Source organism: Schistocerca cancellata, chromosome 2 (assembly GCF_023864275.1).
Source record: "Schistocerca cancellata isolate TAMUIC-IGC-003103 chromosome 2, iqSchCanc2.1, whole genome shotgun sequence".
In the NCBI taxonomy this organism is placed as follows: Eukaryota; Metazoa; Arthropoda; class Insecta; order Orthoptera; family Acrididae; genus Schistocerca; species Schistocerca cancellata.
In genome coordinates this window covers 496,872,123-496,888,679 of record NC_064627.1, presented here as the reverse complement: position 1 = coordinate 496,888,679, position 16,557 = coordinate 496,872,123, and the positions used below count along the sequence as shown (strand labels likewise).

Genomic DNA, 16,557 nt, shown 5'->3' with positions numbered 1-16,557 from the left:
TAAACATGCCTACGCCTTGCTGATGTGCTCAGTCTTGGCTTGGCAGCCGTTGAGAATGGAGCGTCCGTTGGATGCTACCGCCAAGTGTGAATTGTGCGCAGTTATTCGGCTTTTGAATGCAAAGGGCACTGCGCCAATTGAAATCCATCGCCAATTGATGGAAGTGTATGGTGAGTCGTGCATGGATGTCAAAAATGTTCGTAATTGGTGTAGAGAGTTTGCAGCTGATCGGACTGAAATTCATGATGAACAAAGGAGCGGGAGACCATCAATTTCTGAGGAGACAGTGTTGCAGGTTGAGCAAAGCATGCGTGAAGATTGGTGGATCACCCTGGATGATCTCTGCATGTTGGTTCTTGAGGTTTCCCGAATCACCACTCACAGAATTTTAATGGAAACATTGAACTACCAGAAGGTGTGCGCAAGATGGGTGCTACACATGCTGACTGAGGACCACATGTGGCAACGAGTTGATGCTTCCCGTGCATTTCTTCACCACTTTGCAGCCGAACAGGACAACTTTCTGGACTCAATTGTCACGGGTGACGAAACCTGAGCATACCACTTTACACTTGAGACCAAGCACTAGTAACGCCAGTGGCAGCATCCTTCTTCGCCAAAGCTGTGGAGGTTTTACACCGGGGTTGGTTACAAGGGTAGGAGCCGGAGGGTAGGGAAGGTGGTTTGGGGATTTCATAGGGATGAACTAAGAGGTTACGATGGTTAGATGGACGGCGGAAAGACACTCTTGGTGGAGTGGGGAGGTTTTCATGATGGGTGGATCTCATTTCAGGGCAGGATTTGAGGAAGTCGTATCCCTGCTGGAGAGCCACATTCAGAGTCTGATCCAGTCCCGGAAAGTATCCTGTCACAAGTGGGGCACTTTTGTGGTTCTTCTGTGGGAGGTTCTGGGCTTGAGGGGATGAGGAAGTGGCTCTGGTTATTTGCTTCTGTACAAGGTCGGGAGGGTAGTTGTGGGATGCGAAAGCTGTTTTCAGATTGTTGGTGTAATGGTTCAGGGATTCCGGACTGAAGCAGATTCGTTTGCCACGAAGACCTCGGCTGTAGGGAAGGGACCGTTTGATGTGGAATGGGTGGCAGCTGTCATAATGGAGGTACTGTTGCTTGTTGGTGGGTTTGATGTGGACGGACGTGTGAAGCTGGCCATTGGACAGGTGGAGGTCAACGTCAAGGAAAGTGGCATGGGATTTGGAGTAGGACCAGGTGAATCTGATGGAACCAAAGGAGTTGAGGTTGGAGAGGAAATTCTGGAGTTCTTCTTCACTGTGAGTCCAGATCATGAAGGTATCATCAATAAATCTGTACCGAACTTTGGGTTGGCAGGCCTGGGTAACCAAGAAGGCTTCCTCTAAGCGACCCATGAATAGGTTGGCGTACGAGGGGGCCATCCTGGTACCCATGGCTGTTCCCTTTAATTGTTGGTATGTCTGGGCTTCAAAAGTGAAGAAGTTGAGGGCAATAGCATTAGTTGCAGGCAAGTAGCAATTGAGTGAGGTAGTGTGTAGTGCTTGCATCAGTTTTTCATTGCAAGGGAAATGACAGAATGACTGGAGCAGCGCTACTGCATGAAATTTTGCCATAAACTGGGAGACAGCCAAGTGGGAACCATTTGGAAGAGTAAGATGGCTTTTGGTGACAATGCTATAGGAATCACACTGATTAAAGAATGCTACAACTGGTTTGGAGATGGCTACACATCGGTGGAGAGCAAGCCACTCTACGATTGACCGTCAACATGCCGAAATGACTAGGTCACTGCCAAAGTGAGCACTGTGGTAATGCGGGACCATCGTACAACTATCAGAGAAATCGCAGAAGAGTTTAGCATCAGCACTTTTTCAGCACATTAAAATGTGACAAGATTTGGCCATGTGACAAGATTTGGCCATGAAGACAGTGTCAGCAAAATTTGTGCTGACACTGCTGATGGCAGAGCAAAAGAAACTTCGCATTGAAGTCTCTCAGGACATGCTGCATACCACAATCAGTGATCCTGACTTCATGAACACCATAATAACTGGTGACGAGTACTGGATGTACAAGTATGACCCAGAACCCAAATTCCGCTCATTACAGTGGAAGCATCCCTTGTCACCAAGACTAAAGAAGGCTCGCCAAGGGTGCACAGCTAAGTCAAAGTGATGCTGACTGCTTTCTGTGACTCCTGTGGTGTATTACACCTTGAGTATGAACCACAGGGTCAAACACTCACCAAAGAGTACTTCAGGGATGCCCATCGTCGCCTACGTGATGCCGTGCCATGCAAGAGACCGGACTTGCAGTCAAGAGGAAATTGGCACCTCCATCATGACAATCAACAGAATAATCACTAAAACAACATTATGTATCCAATAAGTGAAGAAATGTGTTTTAAAAAAATTTCTTTGTATATTTCAATGTAAAATAACTTTATTATGCTCCAATGACAGAACCAGCAGAGAATATTTGTCCCCTGCATTTCTTATAATATGAGAGTCCCTTTCATTCTTGGGTCTGCATGATCTGTCCTTTCTTTTTAGCCATCTCCAACCCATCTCTCTCTTCTCCCCAATGAAGGAACTAATAGGTACAAAAGCTAGGATTTTTTATCTTACTATGTGTATATCAATTCCATTAGAACTGCTGATAGTCTTGGGAGAGCCAGCCCTGGCAAAACTCTACCACCTGGTGAGCAAGATGTATTAGACAGGCGAAATACCCTCAGAGTTCAAGAAGAATATAATTATTCCAATCCCAAAGAGAGCAGGTGTTGACAGATGTGAAAATTACCGAAATATCAGTTTAATAGGCCACGGCTGCAAAATACTAACACAAATTCTTTACAAATGAATTGAAAAACTGGTAGAAGCTGACCTCAGGGAAAATCAGTTTGGATTCCGTAGAAATGTTGTAACACGGGAGGTAATACTGACCCTACGACTTATTTTAGAAAATAGTTTAAAGAAAGGCAAACCTATGTTTCTACCATTTGTAGACTTAGAGAAGGCTTTTGACAATGTCGACTGGAGTACTCTCTTTCAAATTCTGAAAGTGGCAGTGGTAAAACACAGGGAGTGAAAGGCTATTTACTATTTGTACAGAAACCAGATGGCAGTTGTAAGAGTCAAGGGGCATGAAAGGGAAACAGTGGTTGGTAAGGGAGTGAGACAGGGTTGTAGTCTATCCCGGATGTTATTCAATCTGTATAGTGAGCAAACAGTAAAGGAAACAAAAGAAAAATTTGGAGTAGGTATTAAAATCCATGGAGAAGAAATAAAAACTTTATGAGGTTCACCGATTACATTGTAATTCTGTCGGAGACAGCAAAGGACCTGGAAGAACAGCTGAACGGAATGAGCAGTGTCTTGAAAGGGGGATATAAGGTGAACATCAACAGAAGTAAAACGAGGATAATGGAATGCAGTCGAATTAAATCGGGTGATGCTGAGGAAATTAGATTAGGAAATGAGATTCTTTTTAAAGTAGTAAAGGAGTTTTGCTATTTGGGGAGCAAAATAACTGATGATGGTCAAAGTAGATAGGATATAAAATGTAGACTGGCAATGGCAAGGAAAGCATTGCTGAAGAAGAGATATTTGTTAACATCGAGTATAGTGTCAGGAAGTCGTTTCTGAAAGTATTCGTATGGAGTGTAGCCATGTATGGAAGTGAATTTGGACGGTAAATAGTTTAGATGAGAAGAGAATAGAAGCTTTTGAAATGTGGTGCTTCAGAAGAATGCTGAAGATTAGATGGGTAGATCACATAACTAATGAGGAGGTACTGAATAGAATTGGGGAGAAGAGAAATTTGTGGCACAACTTGACTAGAAGAAGGGTTTGGTTGGTAGGGAATATTCTGAAGCATCAAGGGATCACCAATTTAGTACTGGAGGGCAGCGTGGAGGGTAAAAATCGTAGAGGGAGACCAAGAGATGAATACACTAAACAGATTCAGAAGGATATAGGTTGCAGTAGGTACTCTGAGGTGAAGAAGCATGCACAGGATAGAGTAGCATGGAGAGCTGCATCAAGCCAATCTCTGGACTGAAGACCACAACACATGTGTATGTGTTGACAGTACTAAAATTTTTGGCTCCTGATTGTAACTAGTGGCCAACAATCCTGCCTCATAATTTTATAGTTTTCTGAAGTGAATTTGCCTTTTGATTTAATAATTAGTAAAAAAAAAAATAACAATTTTTGTAGTATTAATATTTTTCATTAGGTTTATTATATTTTTGTTTGTTTATGGAAATGGCTTGTAACATAATCTACTGATGTATGTAAATAACAGAAAGAGTAAATGTAACAACTTACTGTATGATCAAGGAAGTATTTCTGTTCCACCAAGGGCTTACCACAACATGACTTGTGTATCTGATTTATCGTATTACTGTTACACTTTTATTATATGTAATAATCATTTCCTTTCATGAATGAAATTTGTAGCAAAGCTCTTGGTATAATCAAATCAGTTGAAACAAAAATACCAGATTTTTAATTAATCACATTTATCCATATCTGAACCATTAACTCGTGCAATAATTTTTTCAGAATATATTTTGCTCTGATGAATATATTAAAGATGTTTCTGGCAGAATGCAAATACGTTAGTAGTAAAAAAACCATTTACCAAAAAGCCAAGCTTGGAGTTAAAACAGGTGCACAAAATAGAATGAAAATGTTGTTGGCAGCTGCAGTGGGGTGAGGAGTTGTGTCAGATTGGGTGGGTAGAGGGAGAAAGAAGTAGGAAGCAAGGGGAGGGGCTGGAGACAGCGCGTGGAGAGATACAGTAGGATACGAATACTGGAGGGAGGGGTGGGAGGAGGAGGAGGAGGAGGAGTTGGACAGATAGAGGGAGAAGAGGAGATGGACAGAGAGATGGGGAGGAGGAGTTGGTCAGAGAGAGCGAGAGAGAGAGAGAGAGAGAGAGAGAGAGAGAGAGAGGAGCAAAAATTTGTGCAACATGTGATATATACACACGCGGGTGTAGCCGTGGGTAAAAAGTTAATGATTACGTAAAATTTAGTTAGTGATTTTGAAAGCTTGAGCTACATAAAATTATTGATTTAATTTATATATTTTGAACTACAATCAAAAATCTCCCTGCACTTTCGAGTTGATTTCTCCAATCCTAGAGTAACTTGTAGCCATAGTAGTTTCCTGTTACATGTGGGTCCATTTGGAAAAATCTGTCATTTTATTATTTTAGATTTTCATTTCAGTTATTGTTTTACCTGGAACGTGAGACTGCTCTATCTCTTTTTTCCTGAAAACACTGACTTTGACTGTTCCAGATAATGTTCGGTTCACTCATGTGTCTTGTGGGCGAGATGTCATCTGGGCGTGTGATGCACAAGGAGATATTTATATGGCATTTGGAATTCCTCAATCTGTTTCAAGTTCCACGTTCTCTCCTGCGTGGATACCAACGGATGAAAGAACTCATACCAAGATTCATTTTGTCAAAGTGAGCATTTGGATGTGAACTCAAATTACTTTTTATTTTCTCCTGTCTGAGATATTGAAAAAAATATAAATTTAGAATTTTCATTAAAAATAATAGAAATAGCAAAAAAATTGTAAAAAGCCATTTACAATTAACGTAAGGCCATAGAAATAATATGGTACATCACAACACAAATGCTTAGGTACTGTACAGGATGTCCCAGGAGGAATGGTCAATACTCTTGGATGTGACAGGAATGATCATTTGAAGCAAAAAAGTCTAGCTGTGGGCACTTCTTCAGTAGAAGGGATGTGTTTCACAGTAGTGAAAATGAAAAAGTACACATAAGATGTGGACTTTAAAGGTTTGAAACTGTGAAGTGAAACTCTTCTACTGTAAGTCCTTTGCTTTCCAATTTTTGGGAGAAGGTAATATGGATCACAACAAGAAAAATTCTAGTGAAAACGGGCTCTAAAATGCAGACCTTAAGAGCTATGAGTACTACTTCATTAGAAGAGAGATGTTTCACAATAGCAAAGGTGAACAAGTGATCATAGCTCTTGAGATATGCAGTTCAGAGTCCATGTTTACAGAACGATTTTTCCGCCCATACTACCATCTCTCGGGCAGATAGTTTCTTTGTTTCGAATGATCATTCCTGTCATATCCATTCATATTGACCATTGCTCCTGGGACACCCTGTATGGATGATTGTGGGCTTAGTGGTTTCTTTTGCTTTCCAATAATCATTTCATTTTCATAATGTAATTTATAATACATATAAATACTGAAGTGAAGAAGTAAAAGTATGGGTGGTACTCTTCAAAAACAGGCAGGGGCAAAATGGATAGTTTATGAAGCTATGGCTATGTATTGTAGACTATAAGGGCCATTAGTTATCTAAAATAACGTAATAAAGTATGCAGCATTAAAGGTATGGAGATTATTTGTCAGTCTTTACATCGATTCTTTTATGTTGTACTTCAGATAAGCAGAACACAATTTATTATTTTTATTAGATCTTTCAGGGTTTCTTAGTGAAATTGATGATTTAAAAGTTCCTGGCTTTTCAGTTGAGTTAATGTTGTCATTTTATTTATGCAGTATTTTCACAATGACCTTAGTTATTGTCTTCAGGTGTCTAGTGCAGATTTTGGAGCTTGCTGTTTGAACTCCAATGAATATTTTATACCATTTTCTGTACTTGTAATTTTTAAATGGTTTGGTGCAGCCTTTTAGTTCATCTTAAGTTTCTGTGAGACTGATTTATTATTGGAAATGATTTCTAATGAAATCTATGTTTGATATTTGACGAAGATAATGAGAGAAGTTGTCAAAATACCTTGGAGGGAAAACAACAACGTTAATGTGGCTACAAACCCTGAAACATGATAATAACAACAACAATGATACTAATAAATCCTCTACCACACCTGCAAACTAACAGTAGTAGTAGTAGTAGTAGTAGTAGTAGTAGTAGAAGAAGAAGAAGAAGAAGAGGAATTATTCCGACAAATTGAAGCAGTGTATATTCTTCTTATGGTTCTCCATCAGCTTTTTGGAAATGGAACCATGTCTTTAAGTAAATATAAATCCTTGAGTTGTAACTCAGTTACACAGGTGTGACTCCATGGAATGTGAGGAGGAGGAGGTAGTGGTGGTGGTGGTGGTGGAGAAGGAGGTGGAGGTGGCAACAGGACACTCTTTAGATATGGGTGTTGTCTAGTTTCAAATGATTCTTAAATGATGTACTTCTACAATGGTTCCCTTTTTCGCTAATGTATGTTTGGCAATAAGAATCAGAACAACCTCAGAATATGTGCTTAAAGTTTGGTAAGTTTATAAGTGAGTACAAAACATGGGAGAGGAAAACAGTATTTGTGCAGATTTATTTAACCAAAGGTTTATTTTGTATTAAACAGTTTCCAGAACTGAAAGCTTTAGTATTGATGTCAAATATTATGATGTTAGTTTCATTGTGGTTTAATAGAAAATCCTTATTGGTCATTTTATAAAAGAATACATGATGAGTAATATCAAGTTTTCATGTTACTAACCATGGTGTGAACATTTTCTCTTTTGTTCATAGTATGAGAGATTTGTTTCGGTTGATGAATAGTTACAAATTGAAACTTAAAATGAGCAAATATAAATTAACATCCTGCAGGGGAAACTGCCACACATTGCTCTATAAAAACTATTTAAGCTACAGTGCATGCATGATGTGCAAGATTTTCTGTGTTCTTTCACTCTCTGCACACAAACTATTGGTCGTAGAGAAAAAGTGAATAGGACCTTTCTTGCATGTAATTTAATATAGTTTAATTTTGTACTGAGGTATGTTTTCTGCAAGAGGCTGCCACTTTTGAGTTATGCAAGAAAAACATATAAAAGTGGCCTTCCAATACACCCTGACCCCATAGCCAGCCTCCCACTGGTCAAGATTTTTAGTGTGTTCGTGGCACTCCGTCCTACCATTGCACAAAAATTTGCAACTACACAAATTACTTCCCACATTTGCCCATTTTGGGTCTTCATTGGCTGGGCTGTTATGCCACTATTTTAGTCATGCTCTTGAAAATTATAAAGTTAATGTATTTATAAATTTACCTCACAAATATGTGCATTTTTAACAAGATAAAATTAACAAGATAAAATTAACACTTAAACTATTTCATTTGTCTGACCTTCTTAATACATGTAATCAGTTTATGCATAATACTGAGAAAATTCTTTTTCCTTTCAATACTGTCACAGGGAAGTTGAAATTAATAATGTTAATGAAATAGCCTACAAAGCTAGTAGTGTAATGACCAAGCCAATGAAGACCAAAAGAGATCAGATAAGGGAAATAATTCGTATAGCCACAAATTTTTTGTACACAGATAAGAATTAGTGTTATGAACAGCATACTAAAATTCTTGTCTGGTGAGCAGTGAGTGCTTTGAGGGCCACTTTTGTACACTTTATCTTGAATAACATGAAAACTTTGGTCTCTAGCAAAAACATATCCCAGTACAAAACTAAACTACATGAAATCACATACAAAAAAAGATGCTATTCATTTTTCCTCAGGGCCCAATAGTTTGTACTTAGAGAACTAGAGAATCATAAGGTTCCCTTTCTGTGCAGTGAATGTGAAATATAAAATTATAAAGAATGTGGCAACCAGTCACCAAATTTGAAGCATATGGTGTCCAAAATGATCCTTGCATAAAGGAGAAAGGTGCATTGTACCATTGCCATTTATTTCCAACCCTTACTGAAAAAGTTAAGTTACACGTAATGTGAACAATTTACAGTGATTCCAGTTATGCAGACGTGCCATATTAAGACAGTAGAAAATTTAGTTGTAGCTAGCACTGCAATGTAAACATGTAAATTCATGCATTTATAGCATATTAGAGTGGTTGTTCCATGGTAGTGCTCATTTGGTATTTGTGTGTCAAGATAATGCATTTAAATTGGAGTCAGTAGTTTAGTTCTGAACCCACTTAGCACACACAAATAGACTCAGGTTGTAAAATGCTTGATGTTCGCTAACTTAAAAGAAGCCAAGACTGAACCACAAAAATTCTGAAGTTTTAAGAAGTTATTATTGAACAATATCATTTATGTCATCCATTTTGACTTACATATGTTCCATTTGAATTTTGGAGTGAACTGAAAATATCACTAATTGTCATCTTTTGAGAAGCATAAAAATAATTACAAAATAGAATCTACAAATGTACTACTGTGCCCACCCTGTACTATGACGGTCTATGTCAAGTTTTGCTTTCATCTCCAGTTCTATTGGTTACTGTACTGAGGAGAAGAGTCTGATACCTTAACAACAACTGGTTATTGTATCTTCTCTCCTTTTTTGCACATGATGTCAACTGCTCATGTTAGGCTTGATGATTCTCAGATATTAAAAAGATGTATGCCTTATTTGGGTTAACTCCACAGTTGATATTGAAGCAGTAAATTCTGTTCATTTTTCATATTCCCCCTTATTATTTCTCACATTTCTAGACAAGCGTTAGTCTAATACAAAAATTCAACACTAGCTGTTCATGTCACATATGATCTATACAGTAATGATTTTAGCATGTTTCACAGGCAGTATGATACTTATTTAATTCATAAGAAAGAATATAGTGCTGATGATACATTAAACTTCTTTGGAAATAACTGCTACAGTTCATTTTTCATTGTCTCCCTCTTGTGTTTTCTGTTCTGGCATGTTTTAAATTTTCTAGAAAGTTAACTTTTTTTGGTTTCACTTCCTAATGATATATCTTGTAGGAAAGTTTGAAATAGTGAAACAAGGTGTGGGTGTGTTAATAAACACATTTACTAAATGACTACACTACTGCAAAACTTGAAACTGTCTCAAAATTTACAGACACTGAAAAAAGTTGCTCACCAATGTGGCACCAGACAAAAGCACTATGCGGCAGAAATAACAACACTGAGTGAACTCGAAAACTCATCCCTGAGTATCACCAGCGCAACACAAGTAATTTTCGATGTGAGAAGTGGGGTTAATCACATGTGGCGGAACACACGGCATGTGAAACATCAATTTACACACCTGGCTGCATAGCAGATATAGAGACAGTGCGGTGCGGGTTTGTCTCTAACTTCGGGATAAGCATTGCCAGGTGGCATATCCATCACAATGCAAAGCAGACGGTGGTGGTGTTGGTGGTGGTGGTGGTGGTGGTGGTGGTGGTGGTGATGATGATTACAGTAGGGTGAATAGTTTTAGATGGAAGTAAACACACAATGGAAGAAACCCACTGTCTTAGCATACAGCCATATTGAGCTAGGTACGTACAGAACTGCTAAGAAAGCTGTGCAGCAAAAGGCCTTCACACAATGCCCCCTCCCTTTCAATGTGTCAATGGTGAAGGCTGGAACCCGTGAAGGGACATGTTGTACCAGCAGTGACGATGTGGGCAGTGGCTTGGACACGGCGGTTGCCAGTTTAGTGATTGAGGCGGACACAGAGTGTGAGCTGGAAGGAGCAGCCGGCTGATGGAAGTGCTGGTCCACTGCATGAAAGCAAGTGGCAGTTACGGTACTAACAGTGAGTGTAAGCAATGAATAAGCTAGCAGTGCGAGAGGTGAGGGGTGCCGAGTCAGGTCGGCCTGAGCCTGTGTCCAGTGATGCAAGCACAAGAGTGGGCATGTGCTGGGTTTGGTTGCCATTGCAGAGCTCTGGAGGAAAGGCTACAGCAATGTTGCCTGCTGGCTGCGAAGAGGGGTTGATGGCTTGGTGGCCACGTTTGACAGCTGAAAGTGCACATGGCAGACACTGTGAGCGTTAATTGCCAACACCTCCGGCCTGAGGATGGGTGGTGGCAGCTCTGGTGTTGGGAACTTGGAATGCAAGAACTAACACTGTTGTGGAAGCTGTGGAGGTTGCAATGTGATGTCAGAGCTGCACTGGGCTGTTGACAGGTACAGAGGTGACATCCCTGCATCAGGCATTGGCTGCAGGATTGGTAGAGTGGCAGAGGCATGAGCATCCTGTGAGTCGGGGATGCTGAGCCTGTGCTGTTGACAACTGGTGGGTTGGAGGCTGGCACTGATGCAGCATGATGGTTTTCCTATGCTGTCCTCTGTCATAGTTTGGTAGGCCAGAGTATTGGTGGCTTCGGTGACAGAGCTGCTTGGTGCTGTGTCTGCAGCAACTTCATCTGTGGTGACACCGTTTGAGCCACTGATGACTGTGGCGGTGGCAGCGGCCTGTGTCTGTGGGCTTTGATGAGAATGGTAGTCGGGCTGGGTGTTGTGAGGTTGGGCAGTGTATAGGCAGGTTTCAGCCTATCAATCAAAACACTGGTAGGGGTGCCTGGAGGTGCAGAGTAAATGTCTTAGTGTCCCAATTTAGAACCTGGCTGGGATCGGAATTGTGTGGGTGGGCAGGATAGCAGTCTGCTTGTTGTCGTGGCAGGCGAAGGGAGTCTTCAAGGTACAGCGGAGCCTTTCCAGCTTGCTGTTGGTGGTATGGTATCTTGCTGACAGGGCAAGTCAGTCCTACAGAGGTCTTCAGTGCATGAGAAAGGGAAGATGTAAATTGGCGTCCATAGTGACATGGCTTGGGCAGCTTAAACGGGGAATCCACTGAAGAGAAAGGTGGCAGCTACCATGGCGACGGTGACATCCGATATTGGCATTGACGCAGGCTAGCGGGTGAACCTGTCCACGAAGATGTGGAGGTAGCAACAGCTGTCAGAGGCCAGTAGAGGACCTGTGATGTCCATGTGAACTTGGATGAAACAATGCCTGACATCTGGGAAAATGGCGGCGGGGTCACATACGTGAGAGCCGATGTTGGTGCGCTGACAGGTGAGGCGAGTGTGGGCCCACAATCTGCAGTCTGTTTGAATACCTGGCCAAATCAAATGCTGCATCACCAGGGTAAGGAGGCACACATACCTTGGTGCACCGGGTCGTGCAATTGGTTGAATGTGGCTTTGAGGCAGTGAGCGGACAGGAATGGGTGCAGTGAGCAGACAGGAACGGGTGCAGTGAGCTGGTGGAAATGTCACACAAGATACTTCTGTTTGAGCTTAGAGCTGTTGTATGTTTAAGACATAGGTGGGAAAGTTTTGGGTTGTACTTCTGTTTACTGCTAAGTGCCTCATAATCCAGGGAGGAAACAATGGCACAGGTATGGCTGAGGCAGTCAGCAATGATGTTATCAATTTCAACTATGTGATTTATGTCAGTAGAAAGTTCAGAGACAAATGACAGATGCCATACTGATGTGGCGAACACTTGTCAAAGTCTCTGGCTAGGGAAAATGTTATAGGCTAGTGGGCGGTGAAGACCGTGAAGTGACGGGCCTCTGCTGGTGGCTGAAAGTATTTGACTGCTTTGTAGATGGCAAGGAGCTCTCTGTTGTATTGCTGCAGCACCACTGAGTGGCAGAGAGCTTGCTGGGAAAAGGGCAGCGGTTGCCAGATGTTTTCTGCATGCTGCGGCAGGTCAATGACAGTTGCTCACTGGCTGGCGTCAACCAAGGTGGCAGGCAGGCAGTGGGGTGGGATTGGGCAAGCAGGGTAACATCTGACGAGTCTCACTTGCTGGCAAAGAAGCTGTTTTCCATTTTGTGGCATCCATAGTACTGGATTGTTACCATTTGTTTTGGCTAAGGAAGTGCTGGAGGTTCTAGAATGTGTCTGGATGCAGGAATTCGAGAATAGCTTGCACCTTATGGGGCAGGTGATATGACCCAGCGACAGAGATGACACTTCTCAGGAATACCACCTCATTGGCACCGAGAATGCATTGTGCTGTGTTGATGATGATGGTGGCATCCTGGAGGCATTCAATACTGTGGATGCTGTGTTCCTTGGGCAACGTGGAAAAAAATGAGTATATCTGTCCAAGAAATGCTGCCATGTTTGGGCACCATTTCGGAAGACAAACGTCATGAAGGCGCTCTCACAGAACCAAAATGGCATGATGATGGCTTCTTCTGGATGTTCTCAGGTGTCTGGGTGAAAGCCTTGGCACAGTCAATTGTGTTGAAAATTGTAGCCACAGCCAGTGCATTGTAGGAGTGACACCGGGTACCACACAGGAATGGTACATGCATTTAGATTCTGGCACCAGGTACCAGTCAGGGATGGTACACGAATTTAGCTTCTGGTACTTATTGCATGAATGCTAGGAGCCATCCTTCTTCTTGGCAAGGTGATGGGTGGACAACCACAGTCTCTTTGAAGGGCACAGCACACAGGCATCACGTGAGAGCCGATGTTGGTGCGCTGACAGGTGAGGCAAGTGTGGACCCACATTCTGCAATCTGTTTGAATATCTGGCCAAATAAAATGCTGCATCACGAGGGTAAGGAGGCACGCACCCCTGGGTGCACCAGGTCATGCATCACTCTTGATTTGGTAATTTTTAGTTTGTCTAGGGGTAATGTTGTTGTAATGGACAGTTGAATTGCGGACCTCCTGTGGTGCACTTGACATGTGTGAGATCAGGAAATAGTGCCAGAAGGTCAGCATATGGGCCGGGATATGCCAGCTGCTTCTCATCAAAGAAAACAGCGATAAGAGTGGTGTACTTCATTGATCTCCGTGTATTGCTGTCAACGGCTAGCTATGTCAGGAAGCAGGCAGTAGTGCTCAGGGATGTCCGCTCTGATAATCGCTTCAGTGACATTGTTGACAGTGAAGGCCCAGGGGAGGCCCTGTTTCAGGCTGAAGATGACACAATGTTGTATGCTGTAGGTTGTAATGCTAGAGTTATCTGCTTCCATCAGTAGGATGGCTGAGGTGGTGCCGGTGTCCCATACAAGCCAACATGGGAAGATGGACAACTTGCAGCTTTTGTCGGTCAGGAAAGATGTGGTGGAGTGAATGTCACAGACAGACAAGAGTAGGTAGATCGAGCAACAGCTGGATGTACCTATCCCAGCAGCTGTTGGTGTTAGGTGCAAGAGCATGATTTCCTACAGTTTGCGTCGTCTGGGGCTGAAGAATTTGTGGTACCAGGAGGGGTCAGTTGTGTTGTGAGAAATGTTGACAGGGTGGCAAGAGTTGCAGCAGCTGTAGCTGTCGCACTGGCGGCTAGTGGTGCATGGAGGGTGGTGGTAGGAATTGGTTGCCTCCTGCTTTGCCATGTCAGTGATAAAGCTGGCGAGCATGTCATATACAGTCGGCTGCTGGGCTCTGTGATGTGGAGAGGTGAATTGGCGTTGACATCATTAGTGACAAGTTAAATGGGGAGGTGGAACTTGTGGAGGGGTGGCTGATAGAGTGACTGCCAGCCGCCTGTGCTGGCTGGGGGTGAGACTGGCGTTTGGCAGCTGTGGTAACAGGCAGGGAGGCCAGCATCTCATGCACCCTATGAGCGAGGCTAGTAGCATCAGTGAGGCACAGATCAGTGTGCGACACCACAACCAGCCAGATGTTGTAAACCGTTGCAGACCATATGTGGCTCTGTTAGGCTTCGGAGGTGGTACAGGAATTGTGCTCGAGGCAAAGCAGGGCCCGGATGCCCTACCTTTTTGGTGGTATGAATTGTGTCGTGAGACAACACCAGAGTGTCTTGTAGCCGTCAGTGGGTATGGGCAGAGAGATGATGTCATGGACCTCCATCGCATATGTCAGCTAGTGCCGGCAGATCACCATAGCGAACTTGGCGGTAGCCTGGGTGGTGCTGCAGCTGGAAAAGATGGCGGCTTCTGAGGAAAACCACAGGTACATGTACCGCAGATTGAAGGGCAGCATGTGAGCCGCAGAACAGCCAGATGGAACAGTGGCGGCATAAGGGGGAGTGGCGGCAGCGGCATGTCGAGACCAGGAGAGATGGCAGCAGTGGTGGCAGAAGCAGGGGCCGGTGAGGTTGTCTGGTGCCGGGGGTTGGGCTGCTGGTGATTGTATCACTGTGAGTTACTTGCACAGGGTGGCATTTGCAGCATTCCAGTTCAGTGAGGTGCACAATCAGCTCAGCAGTGAAGTCATGAGGTGCTGGAGCAGCAGCTGCATGTAGCAACACATCGGTTGGTCCTTTGGTGGAAGCTGTGGTTGCTGGGTTGCACAAGAGACGGCAGAACATATGCAAGAGAAACAGCTTGTGATTCGAAGCATGGTATTACCTGTAGCAAGAAAACAGAACTTGCTGGTCGGTTGTACGTGTGCCCGAGCCAAAACGAGTGCTAACAGTACAAGGTCGCCAACAAAATGCCAAAATAGAACATCACTTTTTGGTCAGCAGTGTAGGAATGTTTCCTCACCTAACTTACACATTTGAAATAGTGCAACAAGGCGTAGTGGGCACTGCACAGGGAACAATATCCACATGTGGTCAAGAAAAACATTTATTCAATGACTGCACTACTACAATATGTGAAACTGTCTCAAAATTCACAAATGCTGAAAAGAATCACTCACCAATGTGGCAGCATTAGAGAAAGGTGTAGCGCGTTAGAAATAACAACACTGAGCGCAGTTGCAAAGATTTGGTGTGAAACACGGAATTATATGGCCGACTGCACAGAGGTGGCGCCGCAGTGATGTGTCTCAAACTTAACGATAAGTGTGCCTGCAGTGAAAGACTGCCACAACCTCTAATATGAAACTTTTTTGTGTTGATGTTTGCCTTGCCACAACATTTGATAGTGTCAACTACAAACAGCAGTAAGCTTACTGCGAATGAAAATTAAAAGAATATAGAAGATGCTGATAAACAGAAGGTGTTGATTTGATAGATGAATATTAGTAAACTCCCACAAATGATAAAACAGCTCCAATCACCTGATTACTTTACAGATGAGTTAACATGTTAAATATTTGACATTAAGCATATAACTAAGAAAAAGTGAACTAGTTAGATATCATGTTTACAGGTAATTGGAAGTGACTATCTGCTCTGATTATCAAACACTGGATGAGTACAGTCTTGGTAATTTGCACTCTGTTTCAAGCAGAAGCTAATTTTTCATGCATCTCAGTGTTCATGACATCATATCTACTAAATTGTGTTTTGTACAGTGTTATAATTCCGTAGGTACATTCAGTGGCATGTGTGGATACTGTGAGCAAAATGTGTTGCAAATAGCACTAAAAGTAATAATTTAAAGTGTCATGCCTGTTGCTGAAGTTTTATTGCATGAACAGTGAAAATGTGGTAAGTGATAAACTATTTTTTGTTCATCATTTTGTGGAGGTATCAGCAAGAAAATGTTCCATAACGGTTTAAAATTATGTGTAACTCTTCTTGGAAGTTGCTAAGCACGCTCTTTCTCAAATACTGAATAAGTATAGCCTTCGTAATTTGCACACTGTGAGTTACACTGCCTCAAGACACACAGGGTGTCCATTATGAAAGTTCCAGTTTTAAAATGCTGTAGAAAGGGAACCACTGCTCAGAATGATGTCAAATTTGAATAGCATATTATTGACACAGAGGGTGGGGTTGGAGATGGGGCAGTGGAGGTGTGTGTGGGAGGTGGGACGTCATGGAACAAAAAAATTTAATGAAAATTTTACCAAAAGATGGTGCTGTGCCTTAATGTAAATAGCACATTACACCATCTGTACTGTTCAGTGTGCATGACTGCTGAAGTTTAGCAGTCAACAGTTGTGGCAGCAT

General features: G+C 42.5%; 1 protein-coding gene across 2 annotated transcripts in view; it reads left to right on the top strand.

Annotated features, from left to right (window-relative positions):
• Positions 1-16,557, top strand: part of LOC126162034 (uncharacterized) — a 202,469-nt gene that overhangs the window by 148,752 nt on the left and 37,160 nt on the right. For both annotated transcript variants that reach the window (XM_049918260.1, XM_049918261.1), the window contains exon 14: positions 5,300-5,472. In XM_049918260.1, the coding sequence (XP_049774217.1) occupies positions 5,300-5,472 (173 nt within the window). The remainder of the gene's footprint in view (positions 1-5,299; positions 5,473-16,557) is intronic.